The sequence below is a fragment of the Thrips palmi genome, unplaced genomic scaffold (assembly GCF_012932325.1).
Source record: "Thrips palmi isolate BJ-2018 unplaced genomic scaffold, TpBJ-2018v1 HiC_scaffold_7, whole genome shotgun sequence".
NCBI lineage: Eukaryota > Metazoa > Arthropoda > Insecta > Thysanoptera > Thripidae > Thrips > Thrips palmi.
This window is the reverse complement of record NW_023144634.1, coordinates 8,635,897-8,653,315: the sequence shown is the minus strand read 5'-3', so window position 1 is coordinate 8,653,315 and position 17,419 is coordinate 8,635,897. Positions and strand designations below refer to the sequence as shown.

At 61.4% G+C, this 17,419-nt stretch overlaps 1 protein-coding gene and 1 non-coding gene across 2 annotated transcripts in view; both read left to right on the top strand.

Moving 5' to 3' along the window:
• Window positions 1-17,419, top strand: part of LOC117652160 (sodium- and chloride-dependent GABA transporter 2-like) — a 50,247-nt gene that overhangs the window by 19,350 nt on the left and 13,478 nt on the right. The window contains exons 3-4 of the mRNA XM_034396861.1: window positions 9,139-9,280; window positions 11,586-11,720. Coding sequence (XP_034252752.1) covers window positions 9,139-9,280; window positions 11,586-11,720 — 277 coding nt within the window. The remainder of the gene's footprint in view (window positions 1-9,138; window positions 9,281-11,585; window positions 11,721-17,419) is intronic.
• On the top strand, window positions 7,616-7,699 carry Trnal-cag. Its single transcript has one exon. It is a non-coding gene; the product is annotated as a tRNA-Leu (tRNA).

Sequence of the window (17,419 nt, the reverse complement as noted above, 5' to 3'; positions counted from 1 at the left end):
GGCGCGCCAATTAGGCCCGAAATTCCTTCAAATTCCGATGTACATTGTACGTGCGTCCCGCCAGTGGCGCGGCGGATGGGGCTGCCGGCACTGCAGACTGAGAGTCCTTTTCGTCGCTCTGTCTCTCTCGAACTCATGAGGCAACCCGTATAGGTGAGAAAGACAGACAGGAGTGACGAAAACGACTCTCGGAATCAGTCTGCTGCCAGTGTACTCGCCGGCCGGGACGCGGTGACGATGACGTCACGCACCGGGACTTCGGGCAAGGCCTGCCAATTGCCCCAAACAAGGCATTCCTCTAGTTTGGCCGACAAACGGCCGCCGCATCGCCGAATGGCACAGTGGGCCAGAAGCCCGGTGCCGGTGGCCAAAATTCTAGACGCGTTTTGAGCTCCATAGCTAAACCGGACTCGAACCGAGCGTGTGACACATCCAAAGGGTTCCTCGTTCGGAGAGCAATCCATTGGTGGGATCACGCGTTCGGTTCGAGGCCCATTTAGCGGCTCTGGGGCTCAAAACGCGTCCGGGATTTTGACCGCCTCCACCGGTCTTCTGGCCCACTGTGGATAGCTGTCTCGGCAAGCCTTTTATTTGTTTGTTTGTTTCGCGCGCCTGGCGCAGCGCGCTGCAGCGGCGCCTCCGCGCGAAAACAACAGTGCCCTGGCGCACCTCACGCGAGTACACTATCAGCGGCGAAGAGTTTCCCTTTCCAGTGCAGGCCATAAAGAAAGATAGGCAGTGTGATACAGTGTGATGGCATCGGGAATGCAGAGGTTTGGCGCAGCGCCTGCCCCGCTCCGCTGTCCGGGGGCCAGGTGAGAAGCCCGGCCCGTACGTGCAAGTTGTGACGATGTGCCACTACATGTAGGTCACGACAACACCAACACGGCGGGGCGCGGCGCAGAGAGTGACAGTGAGCGCCGTCTCTCTCCCTCTGCCGGCCGGCCGGCCCCGCACAGTGGGCCAGAAGACCGGTGAAGGCGGCCAAAACTCTAGACCCGTTTTGAGCTCCAGAGTTGCTGAACAGGACTCGAACCGAACGTGTGACCCCACCAATCGATCGCTCTCCGAACGAGCAATCCATTGGTGGGGTCACACGTTCGGTTCGAGTCCTGTTTAGCGACTCTGGAGTTCAAAACGCGTCTAGAGTTTCGGCCGCCTCCACCGGTCTTCTGGCCCACTGTGCCTCGCCGCGACGAGGACGGAGCGAGGGTGGCGCCGCCGACCGGTCTGACGGCGTCCTCTCGACTTAACGACCGGCCGATTTATGAAGTGCCGGCCGCTGTTTACCGCTTTCGATTTTAGCCTTGCGAGCTTCCCAGCGTAGCGGAGCGGTCCGCTGGTCCGCATCTCAATGACCTCGTGTTTATCGGTGTATCGGCGAGGCGCGTGGCGGGCCGACTGCGAGGTAGGCAGCGCGGACGCACCCAAGCGCTGCGGGCGTGGAGGCTGCCTACCTCGCAGGGGCCCTGACGGCATCCACGGCCGCCGCTGCCGCCGTCGGCCGATTTCACTTTCCTGTGTCCAGTGGCGAATGCTCTCGGAGGAGGAGGGGGCGGTCCTCGCGGTCCTCACGGTCCTCGCGAGCCTCTCGGCAGCAGCTCAATCATGCCGAGGACCTGTCGGGCGGGCTCCGCGCGCTCCACGCCCCGCTGTCCCCTGCAGCCCGGCACCAAACAAGGACCAGCGCCGCGCTGGGGAAATCCCCGACCTCTCCGAGTCCCTGGCCAATCACGCTGTGCAGCGCGCCCCGCGCACCGGGACCGGGCCGCAAGGTCGAGGGCCTGGAGGGGCCTGGAGCAGCCGCCTGCAGAAGAAAGCTCTCCAGGTCAAAAGGCCAAAATCGACGACACAAACCGTTTTGATTGGCTGGGGTGGCCCCGCCCTCGACATCCTGTTAACGTCTATCAATCCGAAGGGCATGGCTGTCCGCCTGCCCTGGCTGTCCGCCTGGCTGTCCGCCTGCCCTGGCTGTCCGCCTGGCTGTCCGCCTGGTTGTCCGCCTGCCCTGGCTGTCCGCCTGGCTGTCCGCCTGCCCTGGCTGTCCGCCTGGCTGTCCGCCTGCCGTGGCTGTCCGCCTGCCCTGGCTGCCCGCCTGGCTGTCCGCCTGCCGTGGCTGTCCGCCTGCCCTGGCTGCCCGCCTGGCTGTCCGCCTGCCGTGGCTGTCCGCCTGCCCTGGCTGTCCGCCTGGCTGTCCGCCTGCCGTGGCTGTCCGCCTGCCCTGGCTGTCCGCCTGGCTGTCCGCCTGCCGTGGCTGTCCGCCTGCCCTGGCTGCCCGCCTGGCTGTCCGCCTGCCGTGGCTGTCCGCCTGGCTGTCCGCCTGGCTGTCCGCCTGGTTGTCCGCCTGCCCTGGCTGTCCGCCTGCCCTGGCTGTCCGCCTGGCTGTCCGCCTGCCCTGGCTGTCCGCCTGCCCTGGCTGTCCGCCTGGCTGTCCGCCTGCCGTGGCTGTCCGCCTGGCTGTCCGCCTGGTTGTCCGCCTGCCCTGGCTGTCCGCCTGCCGTGGCTGTCCGCCTGGCTGTCCGCCTGGTTGTCCGCCTGCCCTGGCTGTCCGCCTGGCTGTCCGCCTGGTTGTCCGCCTGCCCTGGCTGTCCGCCTGCCGTGGCTGTCCGCCTGGCTGTCCGCCTGGTTGTCCGCCTGCCCTGGCTGTCCGCCTGCCGTGGCTGTCCGCCTGGCTGTCCGCCTGGTTGTCCGCCTGCCCTGGCTGTCCGCCTGCCGTGGCTGTCCGCCTGGCTGTCCGCCTGGTTGTCCGCCTGCCCTGGCTGTCCGCCTGGCTGTCCGCCTGGTTGTCCGCCTGCCCTGGCTGTCCGCCTGGCTGTCCGCCTGGTTGTCCGCCTGCCCTGGCTGTCCGCCTGGCTGTCCGCCTGGTTGTCCGCCTGCCCTGGCTGTCCGCCTGGCTGTCCGCCTGGTTGTCCGCCTGCCCTGGCTGTCCGCCTGGCTGTCCGCCTGGTTGTCCGCCTGCCCTGGCTGTCCGCCTGGCTGTCCGCCTGCCGTGGCTGTCCGCCTGCCCTGGCTGTCCGCCTGGCTGTCCGCCTGCCGTGGCTGTCCGCCTGGTTGTCCGCCTGCCGTAGTTGTCCGGTCCTTATCTCTGCCCCTCAGGTGGCGCCGTCACCGAACTAACGATCGGATAAGACGAATGGAATCCAAGATGCGGCGGGAAGGGCCGAGTTTCGGCGACGCCCTTCGTGACGCCGTTCCACGCCGCTATCGCACCCCGCCCGGCCCCGCCCCCGCCGCCTCGGCTCTGACGTTTGTAGTGCTTAGCATTTCACGGCAAAACACGCCTCGCCGCGCGAAATAAAATCCCCCGGGCGGGGGGAGGTGAGGGGGGATCGAACCCGCAACCTTTCGCTTGGCAAGCACCGACGAAACATTCGCGGCTACGCGGAGCCGGCTTATGCCCCACGGACCTATTACCCCCACCCTTCCGCCGGGCGCGCTGCGCGCTTCAGTTTACGCTTCCGTGCACCTCGCCACCAATAATTGCGATCTTATTCGGTCGGCCGCGATGCGATGGGCTCCCCAATGGGGCACACGGGAACTGCGCAGTGTGGGTGTTGGGGGGCCACGGGCAGGGGGTGGTTCGCCAGCGACCCTGCCGCCCATCCCTTCCACAACCAGAGCCGCCGTGCGCCGGGCCCCGCCACACCCACCGCCCACCACCCACCACCACCTGCTGGCGCCCCGGCCCCCCGACACCACCCCCGCCAAGCCCCCACACCGGCAGCAACGCCTTGCACCCACGCTCCCACACAGATGCCATTCTCACCAGCGGCAGTAATTGTTGACGCGACTGGAACGACAGGTGCTCGACAGTAACGTTGTCGTGAAACCCTTTTCGCCTCAAACACATTGCACACCCGCGGGCGTGCACATACACACACAAACACACTTAAACACCCCCCCCCCCCCCACACACACACAAAAGCACATTCACGGACGCACGGCGAGCGCGCTGACGTGGGTACTCTCGAGGTACCCACTTGTCAGGGCGGTCCCTGCGTCCCTGCGTGCGCGGACTGCGAGTCCGGATGGCGCGCTGGGGAGCTGTAGGGCTGTAGGGCTGCTGGCTGGGGGTTGTTGCAGGCAGACTCCACGGCGCGGAAGCGGGGGGGGGGGGAGGGGCTGGCTGGTGGTGCGATGCGAGTGCCCAGGGGACACAGGAGTCACCCCGGTCGTTCCGCGGTGCCGCGCCGTGGGTCGATATCGGTCACGCCGTTTGTTTCACGTGCTTTCCCTACCGGCCGAGCTGTTTCTCTCTTGCTCTCATGGAGCGGCCCGCGTGGGTGGGAGAGGGGGAGGGACAGACCTACGGAATGGACTGCAGCCTGCAGCCTGATTGCGCACAGTGCAGAGGGGCCCGCTGCGAGGGAGACAGACCGAGAGTACGTATGAGTGGGAGAGAGACAGAGCGATGCTGGTGGGCCTCTCCACACTGTGCGGAATCAGTCTGCAGAGGAGACTGATTCTGTCGCTCTGTCTCTCTCTCTCTCTGTGGCGTCCTGAACAGATGCGTGAGAGACAGGACGACGAAAATTACTCTCGGACTAAATCAGTCTTCTGGATAGTTGGAGCAAGCTGGCGGGACCCAGGCCCACGCCACGCGCGGGCTCGCCTCGAGCTCGAGTCCCAAGTGAAAGGGACGGGATCAGGGCGCACAGTGGGCCAGAAGACCGGCGCAGGCGGCCAAAACTCTAAACGCGTTTCGAGCTCCATATGCGCTAAATAGGGCTCGAACCGAACGTGTGACCCCACCAACGGATTCCTCGTTCGAAGAGCAATCTATTGATGGGGTCACACGCTCGGTTCGAGTCCCATTTAGCGACTCCGGAGCTCAAAACGCGTCCGGGATTTTGACCGCCTCCACCGGTCTTCTGGCCCACTGTGCGGTGCGTGGGTGTCGGCAGCAGGTGTGATTAGGAGCTCCCCGTAAACTCGGCTTGGGGGCGAACTTGAACTTCCCCGCCACTAATGACCCCCCTCCCCTCCCCCTCCCCGAACTCCGCCGAGCATCCCCTTGCAGCCCGTCGAGAGGCGCGGCGGCCTCAACTTTTGGCGCGGATCGCGGCGAGTGGCCTGCACGCCACTGCGCCCAAGGCCACGCCAAGGCATGGACGGCCTTGACCGCCAAAGTCGCTCTCACTCGACCCTGGGGCTGCCAGCCCCGCCAGCCCCGCCTGCGCCGCCTGCCTGCAGCACGGCCTGAAATAGCGGCTCAGTTATTTATCTCGAGGGCGGTGGCGCGAACAGTCGTTCGCTTTTATTGAGAGGAACTTTATCGTCAGATCCGATTTAATGAAAAATATTTTTAAAATTTGACATTTTTTCAGTTTTTAACATTTCAAAATATACCTACATAAAAATATAGATGTCTATAAAAGTCTAAAAGCTATCTACTGTGCCTACAACAATCTTTATCCAATAATTTTATCACGCCGACTTTTTATTGCGACGGGCTGGTACCGCTTGCTGTGCGAAACAGAGGGCGAGTCTCGGATTTGCAGTGCAGCGGCCCGGCTCGGCTGGCCTGCCCCGGCTTGCCCCATGGCCGCTTGCCCTACGGCTTGCCCTTGGGAGGCGCTTTTGCAGTGCGTCCGCTGGATTCCCCAGTGTGCACACGTCCAGAATGCCGCTCGGTCCTGACAGCACCCCCACCCGCACCCCACACAACCCCCTGATAGAGGACCCCCTCAAAGCCAGCTCCCCCCCCCCACTCCCATTGTCCGCCGCTGAGCCGTTCCGTAGCGCCAATCCCCATTGTGGCCGGGCGAGCTCCCGCAAATTTATGCCCAGCCATAACACGCGGGAACGATACGCCACGCCGTACCTGTGCAAATTTGTAAAGGCTTTGCAAAGACGTGCCGCGAACGTGTAACAACAGGTTCGAAAAAAGTGGGGGGGGATGGGCAGGTCCGCTGGCTAACTCTTGGCAGTCGGCCTGCAGCTAGCACGTCTCGGGAGAGGGGGGAGGGGTGCCCTTGTCATCATCGCGATACATACGTAACAACGCCACCGGCCGGGGCGGGACGGGGGGGGGGGTAGAGGAGAGAGAACCCCAGTGCATCGGAACGCCCACTGTAACCACGAGTGCGGATTAAGCTATGTTTAGTCGCGCGCATCGACACACGGTGCCGATTCACACTTCGCTCGGCAAATGATTGCTCGCTGATGCGCGCGTGTGGTCATTACACCGTCCGTCCGTCCATCCCCCTTCCCCCTCCTCCCACTTCTCTCTGATTGGCTGATGCTTGTCGTGTCGCCGCGTCGCCTGCTTAGCGAGCGCAGCATGTAAACAAGTCCGCCGGGACAAACGATTAAATAAACGAGGGCCGGGACGGGGGGTTTCTATTATTGTTTTGCGGATTGTTGGCTGCGCTCACCGGCGGCCTCCCCCACCCCCTTTTCCCCCCGTACCTTTGTGTGCCGCTGTTGTTCCCGGTGTTCTTTGCGCACCGGTGTGGCGCCGTCCCAGAAGGAGAAAGAGAGCGACGACTGCGAGGAAAGAAGAAGGAGGGTATCACGCGCACACACACACACACACACACACACACACACACACACGCGCGCGCGCACACACACACACGGACACACACACACACACACACACGTGCCCACACATACATGTACACACACACACACGCAGATACACTTTGCGTGTGCAGGGTCGCGGAAGGGGGCGACAAAATATAAGCAAGGTCCTTCCGTCTCGGCCGAGGTCTTAATTAATATGCAAGAAGAAGCGAGAAAGGTGTGTCAATGTGGCGGAGGGAGAGAGCAAGAGGGCATGGATGTGTATCTCTCTTCCAAAAGAGGGGGTCAGGGTGAGGGTAAGGGAGAGGAGAGAGAGAGAGAGAGAGAGAGAGAGAGAGAGAGAGAGAGAGAGAGAGAGGGAGAGAGGGAGAGAGAGAGGGGGAGAGAGAGAGAGAGAGCACTGTCTCGTCGCGCACCCCCATGCCCTCATGCGAGCTCGCGGGGTGTCCCACGCCCCACGCCTCGCGGACCGCAGGGGCGCCAGGACCGTGCACATGCACAGACCAGAACACCTGTCCGCGGGCGCGGGCTACACTGTCAGGAAACGGTGCATCGATTCTGGGTTCTGGAAGGGCAGGGCGCCGCTCGAAACACGAAACCCGGAAAGCGGCGAAGCAGCGCGTGGTCGATGGGCTGCGGGGACGCGGCCAACAGGTCGTCTGCTCGTGCCGAACGCGGCCAACGCGGCCAGCAGGCCGATTACGGAAGTCGTTTTCGTCGCTCTGTCTCTCTCGCACCTATAGGGGATTCCCTTTGAGTGCAAAGGAGAGAGAGACAGAGCGACGAGGGTATTGCTCGGAATCGAGCTCCTGCAGCACGGCCACGGCAGCGACACGGCCGGCAACCTCCCCCCCCCCTCTCTCTCTCTCTCTCTCTCTCTCTCTCTTCGTCTCTCTCGCATACGCGCGGGATGCCCCATGAGTGCGAGGGAGACAGAGCGACGAAACCGCTGTTCAGAGGTGTGCCGCCCGACAGAGAACGCAGTGGCGCGCCAGAGCGCCCGACGAGTCGAGGCTAGGCAACCCAACGTGCACGCCCCACCCAACGCTTGGCGAGTGTTGCCGCACCGGTCTGATGCATCTCATCTGTCAGGATGGCCGAGCGGTCTAAGGCGCTGCGTTCAGGTCGCAGTCCACTTCTGTGGGCGTGGGTTCGAATCCCACTTCTGACATACGTTTTGAACACCGCGTTGGTCGCATTTCGATATCGAGAAGAGGTGTCAAGTGGCTATGTACGTACGACATGACGTCTGTCAGAGGCCTTACTTTGAGTACAGGTTAAACTTCGTCGCCACACTGGGCGTAGATGTGATCGCCGCCGTCTCAGACTTTCTCTGCTATTTAGTCCGCGGGATTATCTCGGCGGGGAATGTGGCCGTGCCCCCGCGGCGTGGTGGACGCCCTGGCGCCGGTGGAGCAGTGGAGTGGGTGCGGGTCGGGCGTCGGGCAGGGAAGGAACCCGCGAACCGGTGCGCGCCGGTTGCCAGTCTGGGTTGGCGGTTGCCGACGGGTGCGGGTATCAAAATCAGAATAGGGTGGCCGTGCCACGCCACGCCCACGCCTCGCCTCGCCCCGCCTCGCCTCGCCTCGCCCCGCCCCGCCGCGGCGTCACGGAGCCCGCCGTCTTTGTGGGTGGAGCACAGAGCCGGGGGCACTGGCACAGGTGACGGAAATAACGCGGTGGAGTACGCACGCAGAAGGCTGACCCCGCCAAGCGATTTATCGCTCCGTCTCTCTCGCGTCCAAACGGGACGCTCGATGAGTGCGAGAGAGACAGAGCGACGAGGGCGCTGTTCGGACCCAAGCCGGCGGGGGCCGCGGCGCCGCGCTCCACAAAGCAGTGCCTGTGGCGGGACGGCGGCGACGGCGGCACGGGGATGCTGCCGGCGGCAAAACACCGTGCTTTTTAATGAGTCGCGCTGCAGACTGATTCCGAGAGTCCTTTTCGTCGCTCTGTCTCTCTCGCACCTGCACGGGACGCCCACGAGAAAGACAGTGAGACAAAAACGACTCGCGGAATCAGTCTGCAGTCGGAATGCGGCGGCCGCGTCCGAATCGCCGTGGCCGCCTCCGAGAGAGCAGTGGCGGTCTCGCGGCCATGTCGGCCGGGCTGCCACACTGTGTGCGATTCGGCCGCCTTGTTTATCCCCGCGAGTACAGTACATTCGCGTGGCACGCGTGCCTTTCCTTGTGGCGGTGACTACCGCGCGTCTGACTGTGCGCGTGTGCGTGTCGAGAGTGCACTGTACGGGACGTTTGCGTCGCAAGGGTCAGCGCCTTTTTCTTTTGGCATTGACTGTACCGTGCGTCTGACTGCATGTGTGAGGGTGGCGGCCGCGTAGCTGCTCGTCCGCGAGAGCGCACTGTACTGAGGGTGCGCGTCTTCCTTTGGCAGTGACTGTACCGTGCGTCTGACTGCATGTGTGAGGGTGGCGGCCGCGTAGCTGCTCGTCCGCGAGAGCGCACTGTACTGAGGGTGCGCGTCTTCCTTTGGCAGTGACTGTACCGTGCGTCTCTCTGCGTGTGTGCGTGTCGTCCGCGAGAGTGCACTGTACTGAGGGTGCGCGTCTTCCTTTGGCAGTGACTGTACCGTGCGTTGTTTTGCTTGCAGATGACGGACAATGTGGCGCCGGTGGAGCACCACCGCGGGTCCTGGGCCAGCCCCGTGGAGTTCATCATGTCCTGCCTCAACTACGCCATCGGCCTGGGCAACGTGTGGCGCTTCCCCTACCTCGTCTACCGTAACGGCGGAGGTGAGTCCAGCCACTTCCGAGGGGAGAACAACTACACTCTAAATATGGGGTGCCCAGCAACTGGGCGCCTTTGTCGCCCGCCCCACTTTTTAGGGTGCCAAATGTCGCCCAATTCCTGGGCACCTTTGTCACCCAGTCTCGGGGTGGACAAACCATTAGGAAACCTGCCTTCACCCATGGCTCAGCAGCGACTGAGGTGCCAAAGGTGCCCAGAATCTAGGCACCTTAGTCGCCCAGGATCTAGACACCTGGGCATGCTCTACCATGGGAGAGGGCCGGTTACTGTATGATTTGTCCACCCCGAGACTTGGCGACATTTGGCACCCTAAAAAGTGGGGCGGGCGACAAAGGCGCCCAGTTGCTGGGCACCCCATATTTAGAGTGTACTCACATTCATTGTACAAAATTTGAACACATTCCCACATTCTCAAGTAAAAACCGCCTGTAAGTAGGCAACACGTGTGACGAATACAGCAGAAATCTTGCACATTCCAACACATTCCCACATTCATTGCACACTAAATCTTACAGTGGGTCACCCCTCGTACCCAGCGCGCATCCAGAGGGGAGAAGAGAGGGAAAAGGGGGGGGGAAGGAAAATTGCCCAGCGGTGCACTGGTAACTTTGTCCTGGACCATACGCTGTGTGTGTGTGTGTGTGTGTGTGTTGTAGTCAACAGTCAAGGAATTTCGTAGTGAAGTACAAATTATGTTCTTGGCGCTGAAACCTCGCTCGCTCTCAGCTGAACTGATTGAGAAGGTCTGAATTAGAGCTTTTAAGGGCTCGAGTGCAGCAGATAATTATTCATTATCATCAACGAACTCCCTCATTGCATTGACCGCTTCCGTGGCGTCAAGCTCAAAACGCGCGCAGAGGCGACAATGGCCCGCCTGGGCCCCAGAAGTCGAGCGTGGCCATCGTCTGGCCAAAAATGAGCGTATGGGCGGGGAAAATGTTCTGGACCATACGCACGGCCGAAAAAATGTTCTGGGCCATACGGCGTATGGCCGCGTATGGCCTCCAGTGCACCGCTGAAATTGCCTCTACCCCTCACTAACTACGGAGAAACTTCCCAATGTCTTTAGTCAAAACAGAGTTGGATATGCTCTTGTATGCGTCAGTGCGAAAGGCACAGAAAGGCCGAAAAAAGCGTATCATCTCTCTTTAGTTTTGCTTGTGCATTGAAAATAAGCTTCTGTTTCAAAAATTTTACCAGAAGATATATCTTATAAAATGTTGATTTGAATACAATCTGTAGCGAACTTTTTCAAAGAAATGCCTGGAAGAAGACGTGGACACTTCGGAAAAGAAGAGTAAGGCGAGCGTAGACTGGCAGCTGGCAGGCAGACCGAGAGGCAGACCAAGAGACCGGAAAGTCAGCCCAGCTCCCGCGGCAAACTCGCTTCATTTGATTGACTCTGCCCACACCTTCTCCCTCCCTTCCCCCATTCTGCTCCTCCTGCCTGCAACATGCGACTTTTCAAAGTTAGTTCGGCACGCCAAACAAATCGGACCTTGGAAGTTGTTGAGGCCTGAAGAGGAGCACCCCTTAAGACCATCCCATCCCATTCCATAAGGCGACTTGCGTCAGCGAGGCCCGGGCAACGCTTGTGCGGCATGGATAAGGCCTCACTGGCATTTCTACTTGCCACTTTATGACGAAATCATGGATGGCATTATGATCACTTGAAAATAATGATGACATCATCACTTGAAAATGATGACATTATCGTCACCTGAAAATGATGACTTAATAATTACTTGAAAGTAGCGACATTTTCATCACTTGAAAGTGGCGACATTTTATCACTTGAAAATGATGACACCATCACTTGAAACTGATAACGATTTCATCACATATTGATGACACATTCATCAAAGTTACGACACTTAGTCACAACAAAGCAATCGACTGGATTGATGATGACGTCATTCTTGTAAGAAAAAATTGTCCTTGAAATTGCCACCTAAGTGAAAACCAAACCATCCAAACTTTTCACAGTGCCCGGGTGGGGCTCAAATCCGCCCCTGCAGCCCTAAGGGCGAGCAGCGAGGACCAAGGCCCCAAAGTTACTTCACTAACAGGCGGCCGAGTATCTGCTGTCAGGCACAGCCGACTGTTTCCGAGGGTCGCTTTCATCGCTGTCTCTCTCGCACCTATACGGGAGGCCCCGTGGGTGCGAGAGAGACCGACTTCCTCCAGCTGGCCGCGGCTGTGCGGCCCACGCCACGGCTGCCCATGATCCACCGCACCGCCGCCGCGACCACTTTATGTTCTAAAGTTGGCGTGTTTGCACTGTTCCAGGAGCGTTCCTAGGCCCGTACATCATCATGCTGTTCCTCATCGGCCTGCCCATCTTCTTCCTGGAGCTCGCCATCGGCCAGTACGCGGGGCTGGGGCCCATCGAGGCGTTCCAGCGCATCTCCCCCTTCTTCCACGGTCAGTGCCGACTTCTGTTTCCAGAGGGGCGCGCAGTGGGCCAGAAGACCGGTGGAGGCGGCCAAACTCCCGGATGCGTTTTGAGCTCCAGAGTCGCTAAATGGGACTCGAACCGAACGTGTGACCCCACCAATGGATTGCTCTCCGAACGAGGAATCCATTGGTGGGGTCACACGTTCGGTTCGAGTCCTGTTTAGCGACCCTGGAGCTCAAAACACGTCTAGAGTTTTGGCCGCCTCCACCGTCACTGTGGGGCACCAACCTCCTGGAGGTGTTTGAACCTAACCTTATGTTGTTGCGCGTGAGGGACAGAACTGCATGACTGAGGTACTTCTAGGAAGATCGCAATCCTAAAGCGGACTTGCAAGGCAGTAGATGCAGAATTGCACTAGGGCTAAGGCCAACTGAACCGCGGACTCGCGAGAGCTGAGTAGAATCAGAATCCGTCGGAAAAGCCAACGGAGTCGAACGGGGAGCTTTGACTTTTCTCCTTTTTTTTCGCCGTCAGCTCGCACCCCGCCCGGCGCCGCCAACCAGCGTGGCACTGCGCGGCACTCTGGCCGGTAAATGGCGCCCAATAGAATGAGCCACTCGGCCTGGTGCCTCGGCGACGCTCGGCGACCTGCCCGGCCATTGACTGCCGAAGTGGCGGCGTGGCGGCGCCCCGGGCAGCCGGAGTAGTATTGGCTCGGTTTGGCCGGACCGAATTACTCTGCCGGGGGATTGGCTCCGCCGGAAGTGGGGGTGGTGGGGGGGGGGCAGAGTAGGGAGAAGTGTGAGGGATGTACAAAGTGAAAATCAAAACCACGAGCGAGCAAGGGGTGCGGTTTCATCGGTGTGGCTCAGGGTGCACCGCAGGCATGCGCATGCATGTTGGATGCAGGCGTCCTCGTGGTGGGCCTCGATGGGCGTGGCGGGGTGCATGCCTACTGGGGTGGTGTTGAGTGGGGGTCACCTCTGGGGGGGGGGGGGGGGGGGGATCTCTCTCGCACGTATGGGCCGCCCGCGATGCACTCCGCCACCCCGCGTGGGACAAGCAGGGGCGTGAGTAGGGGGATCACCCCGGGGGCGACGGCTATGGCAATGATGGGCACCCCGCTGCCGGACTATTGCGCCTGGAGGAGGCAAATATTCGGAGACTGGCACCCCTCACTAATCCCCCCTTCCACCCCTTTCCCCTCCCCCACCCCTATTTACTCCCGCACGGGCCACCACGCCCGCCGCCTCATCTTCCCAGCCACCTGCGCCCTCTCACTCTTAAAAGACTTCTCGGCATTGCTATCATTTCCCCTCTCGGCTGTATGGACATTCCTTCGAAGCGAAGAAATGGTCGAGGGGGCCGGAGGGAGGGGGTGTGAAACGTGGCATGCTCTCCGCGTATATCAAAAACTTCTCTCATCTTTCTCTCTCCCTCCTCACCCCTCTTTTTCCCGCCCCCCCCCCCTCTCTCTCTCTCTCTCTCTTTCTTTCCCCCCCCCCCCCCCCAAATCTCTCCCTCTCGCTCCCCCTATCTGGGGCCTTTCCCGTTCGCCGCCCTCCACGTTCCGCCGGCTCCCAAATGTGACCTTGGGCGCGGAGAGGGCGAGACTCGGATGCTTGCTGCGTGCCCCTCGCCCCCCCCCCCCTCCCTTTCCGGAGCCCTGCGGGGAGTGCGGCAGGACGAGGAACAGAGGAGGCTCGGAGGAGAAAGGGCCCCGCGGTTCTGGCCGGAGAATGAGATTAACGGCGGGAAGGGCGGGAAGAGGTACCTCCGGATTAGAAAAAGGGGGTCCGCTGACAATGGAAGTCTCTCTCTCTCTCTCTCTCTCTCTCTCTCTCTCTCTCTCTCTCTCTCTCTCTCTCTCTCTCCCCCTCTCTCTCTCTCTCTCTCTCTCTCTCACTGATGCGGCGCGTCCCATGAGTGCGAGAGGGTCAGACCGACGGCTGCGCGGAATTGCCCTGCTGGTGCAGAGCGAGCGGTTGCCGCGGCGTGGGAGGAACAAAAACACAAACCGCGGAATTGAATTCGGGAGCCGCGGCGCCGCGCCACTAGAAGCGGTCCGGGTGAAGCACGGCGAAGCACGGCGAAGCATGCTGCGTTATTGCCGAATGACGAAGCGGAAAACAAAAGGGATGCAAAAGAGCGCCGTGTTTTTGCGCCGCTGTCTGTTTCGCTCTCGTTTGTTCTGCGCGGCGCGGCGCGCGGCAAAGGGACGACCTGCTCAAAGGACGGCGTGGCAGGTCAGACGGAAGCGATGGGAGTAACAAGGACAAAGCGAACGGTGCGCAGCGTGCGCGGTGCCGCCACTCTCCAGCAGACTCACTCCGAGAGTCGTTTTCGTCGCTGTCCCTCTCGCGCTCATGGGGCGTTCCGTATGGGTGCGAGAGAGACAGAGCGACGAAAGCGACTCTCGGAATCAGCCTGCAGCAACCCGGTGGTGGCCTGGTGCGTCGGCGCTCTTTCTCTCTCTCTCTCCTCTCTCTCTCTCTCTCCTCTCTCCTCTCTCTTCCTCTCTCTCTCTCTCTCTCTCTCTCTCTCTTCCCTCTCCTCTCCCCTCTCTCTCCTCTCCCCCTCGCTTTTCTCTCCTCTCTCTCCTCTCCCCTCTCTCTCTCTCTCTCCCTCCCTCTCTCTCTCTCTCTCTCTCTCCCCTCCTCTCCTCCTCCCCTCTCTCTCTCTCTCTCTCTCTCTCGCGAGAGAGAGACAGCGCGACGAAAGCCCTGTTTTCGGAACGAAGCCGCGGCGCGCACCGTAATAGACAGGCTAATGGAATTTGTGATGCGGGGCGGAGGGGCGGCGGAGGCGCAGCCGGCGAATCACCCCCTGAATATTGCCTGGCCGGTGTAACTACCCTCCGCCGCGCTTTGACGGAAAGCACTCGAAACTCAACACCGACAACACGGATCGCCTTACAGTGTGGGGCGGTGGCGGCGGCCCGCTTGGGGCTCGGGTAGCGTTGGGTCGGATGGGGCCCCCGCAGCCTCGGCGGGGACGTACCTACCCGGAATGAAACTCAAACAGCGTCCTGCAACGTGCACTGCTGTCCACCGTTTCCCTCCGGGTCCATGCGGCAATACGCTGGGCCTTCATGGAGGTAGGGCGCCACCGTGGGCGACTCCGAGAGTCATGCCTCTGTCTCTCTCGCACTCAGGGGGCGTCTCCAAAAGGTGCGAGAGAGACAGAGCGACGAAAGCGACTCTCGGAATCAGCCTGCAGAGCTTCGTCGGTGCGCTCCAGCCGCGCGCCGCACCGTCAGACACGTCGGACTGAACAAACAGAACCCGCACCGCCCCATCTCGCCACTCAATACCCAGCCAACGCGGAAAAAAGAGAAATCAACAGGAAATTTTGCAATTGCGTGGTGGGGTAGCTGTGAAAAAATGAACCCAAACAAAAAGACGTAGTAACTAACGTGAAGGCAGATGATGCTGAGTGGAGTGTTTAACTCATTAATCACGAACGGATGGGGCTTTCAAAAATGAGAGGGGGAAAGCCGGAGAAAACAACCTTTGGTGGTATTCGAACCTGCGACCTCGGGACTGGCGTAACAACGGCCTCACCATGCATCATTCGGCCGACGGGAACAAGACAGTGGCGTATCCTCGTCTCCGGGCCGACGGGGCCGACCACAGACCGATTCCGGGAGTCCTTTATTTTGCCGCTCCGTCTCTCTCGCACCTGTGCAGGACGCCGCTGCCAGAGAGAGACAGAGCGACGGAAATAACGACTCCGGAACCAGTCTGGCGGCCGACGTGCCGTCTGTCACGGCGGGGGCGTCGGCGGGGGGGAGGGGATCGCGAGGATGGACGGGGATCGACCGCGTGACGTCACGCCAGGGGCGTTACTCGCCACGCCCCCCGCCTGGGCACGGCCGGGGCAGGGGAGGGGGAGGGTCTGGAGAGCCGGAGGGCCCGGAGGGGTGGCGGTGACGTCAACGTTTGAAGCCACCCCCGCGCCGGCGGTGCGTTCGCACTGCGTTCGCGCGCAAACGCCACCTGCGTCCGGCCAACCCCGCAGCCCAGCCCGTCTGCCCGCTGCCTGCCCTCTGGCTCAATGGGCGGCTGGAGCGGAGGCTGGAGTGGAGGCTGGAGCGGAGGCTGGAGCGGAGGCTGGAGCGGAGGCTGAAGCGGAGGCTGAAGCGGAGGCTGGAGCGGAGGCTGGAGCGGAGGCTGAAGCGGAGGCTGGAGCGGAGGCTGGAGCGGAGGCTGAAGCGGAGGCTGGAGCGGAGGCTGGAGCGGAGGCTGGAGTGGAGGATGGAGCTCTACGCGTGAAGCCAAGCATTGAAACTACTACGTTTAAAGTCAAGCATAGTACTTTAACCATCGCGCTTGAGCCAAGCATAGTGACCAGTACGCTTGAATAAAGGCGTAAAACAACGCTTCAGTTCTACCAGTGTGGTCCAGTCCAACCGGGTCCAGCCGCCGTCGAAACTGCTACCAGTTGTGGTCCAGCCCGTAGTGGTAATGGTACTGTGGGTAGGCATCCCGGCCGGTGCGGCGCGCTGCGGTTTGCCTACCCGCCGATTCACAGGCGCTCCAGTCTGCAGCCGCGGAGCCACGCTGCTGGAGCTTCTGCTGGATGGGCGTCAGACTAGCACCTCCCGACTTCCCGACTAGGCGCCCCGCTCCCCGTTCGAGTCCCAATTAGAAGATGTCCAATTATGCTCCCCGCCCGCGCTGTGTGCGCTGTGTGCGCTGGCGGGGGGAGGGGGCGGGGACTCCGGGGACACAAGTCCCGCTTTATCTAGCAGCTCCAGGCGAGCGGCGTCGCGACTCCGAGGCCGATTAGCAGTGCGAGCGAGCACCCGGCCAGCACAATGATTCCCAGGGTCGTTTTCGTCGCTCCGTCTCTCTCGCACTCAAGGGGCGTCCCGTATAGGTGCGAGGGAGACAGAGCGACGACAACGTCTCTCGGGATCAGTCGAGCAGCGTCTCTAAGCGCGTGCCGCGTCCACGGGGGCGTGATTCGTGTTAGAGAGGAGCAACAACAGAGGAGTGACAAATTTAATGCTTCTCCGCGCGGGACGCAGATCGCCGTTCTGACGACGCAGATTCCCAGGCCTTCTCGTTGCCGAGCTTTCTTCCTTCCGGTTCAAAGCGCGCGATGGGATTTGCGACCATCAGGCATCCGGCATTAATGCCCCCCGCCCCCCTTTTCCATCATCCATTGATTCGTCCATGAATAAGGATGAGACATTAAATTTTCCTCCAAAATGTCGCGTCGGCCTCCTTTCGCCGCCAGGGCGCCCCGCCCACTTCCGGCCCGGAAGCCAGCCAAGCCGACCCGCCTCACCTGCCAATCAGCTGTCGGTCACTTCCGGTCACTTCCAGGTCGCCGCCTGCGACTTTTCGACGCGGCCCCCGTTCGTGATCCACGCGAGGATGAATTTTTCATCCGGGTCCGCGCGCACGCCCGCAGCTCCGCAGCCCGCACGCGCAACAGCTCGCCAGGTGGGCGATGCCGCGCCCGAAACAAGAAGACAAACTGTCTCTGTCTCTCTTTCTCTCCGCAGACGCGACGGTAGACGGCAGCGGCCGGTTTCGGAAGCAGCCCGGGGGAAATTCGCGTCGCCACTCAGATTGGACGGGCGGACAAAAAGGCGCCGAAAAATAGGAGACCCCGTCCCCCTTTGGCTTGGCACGGCGCAGCAGCGTGCTGATTCCGAGAGTCGTTTTCGTCGCTCTGTCTCTCTCGCACTCGTGCGGGGTCCCGTTTGGGTGCG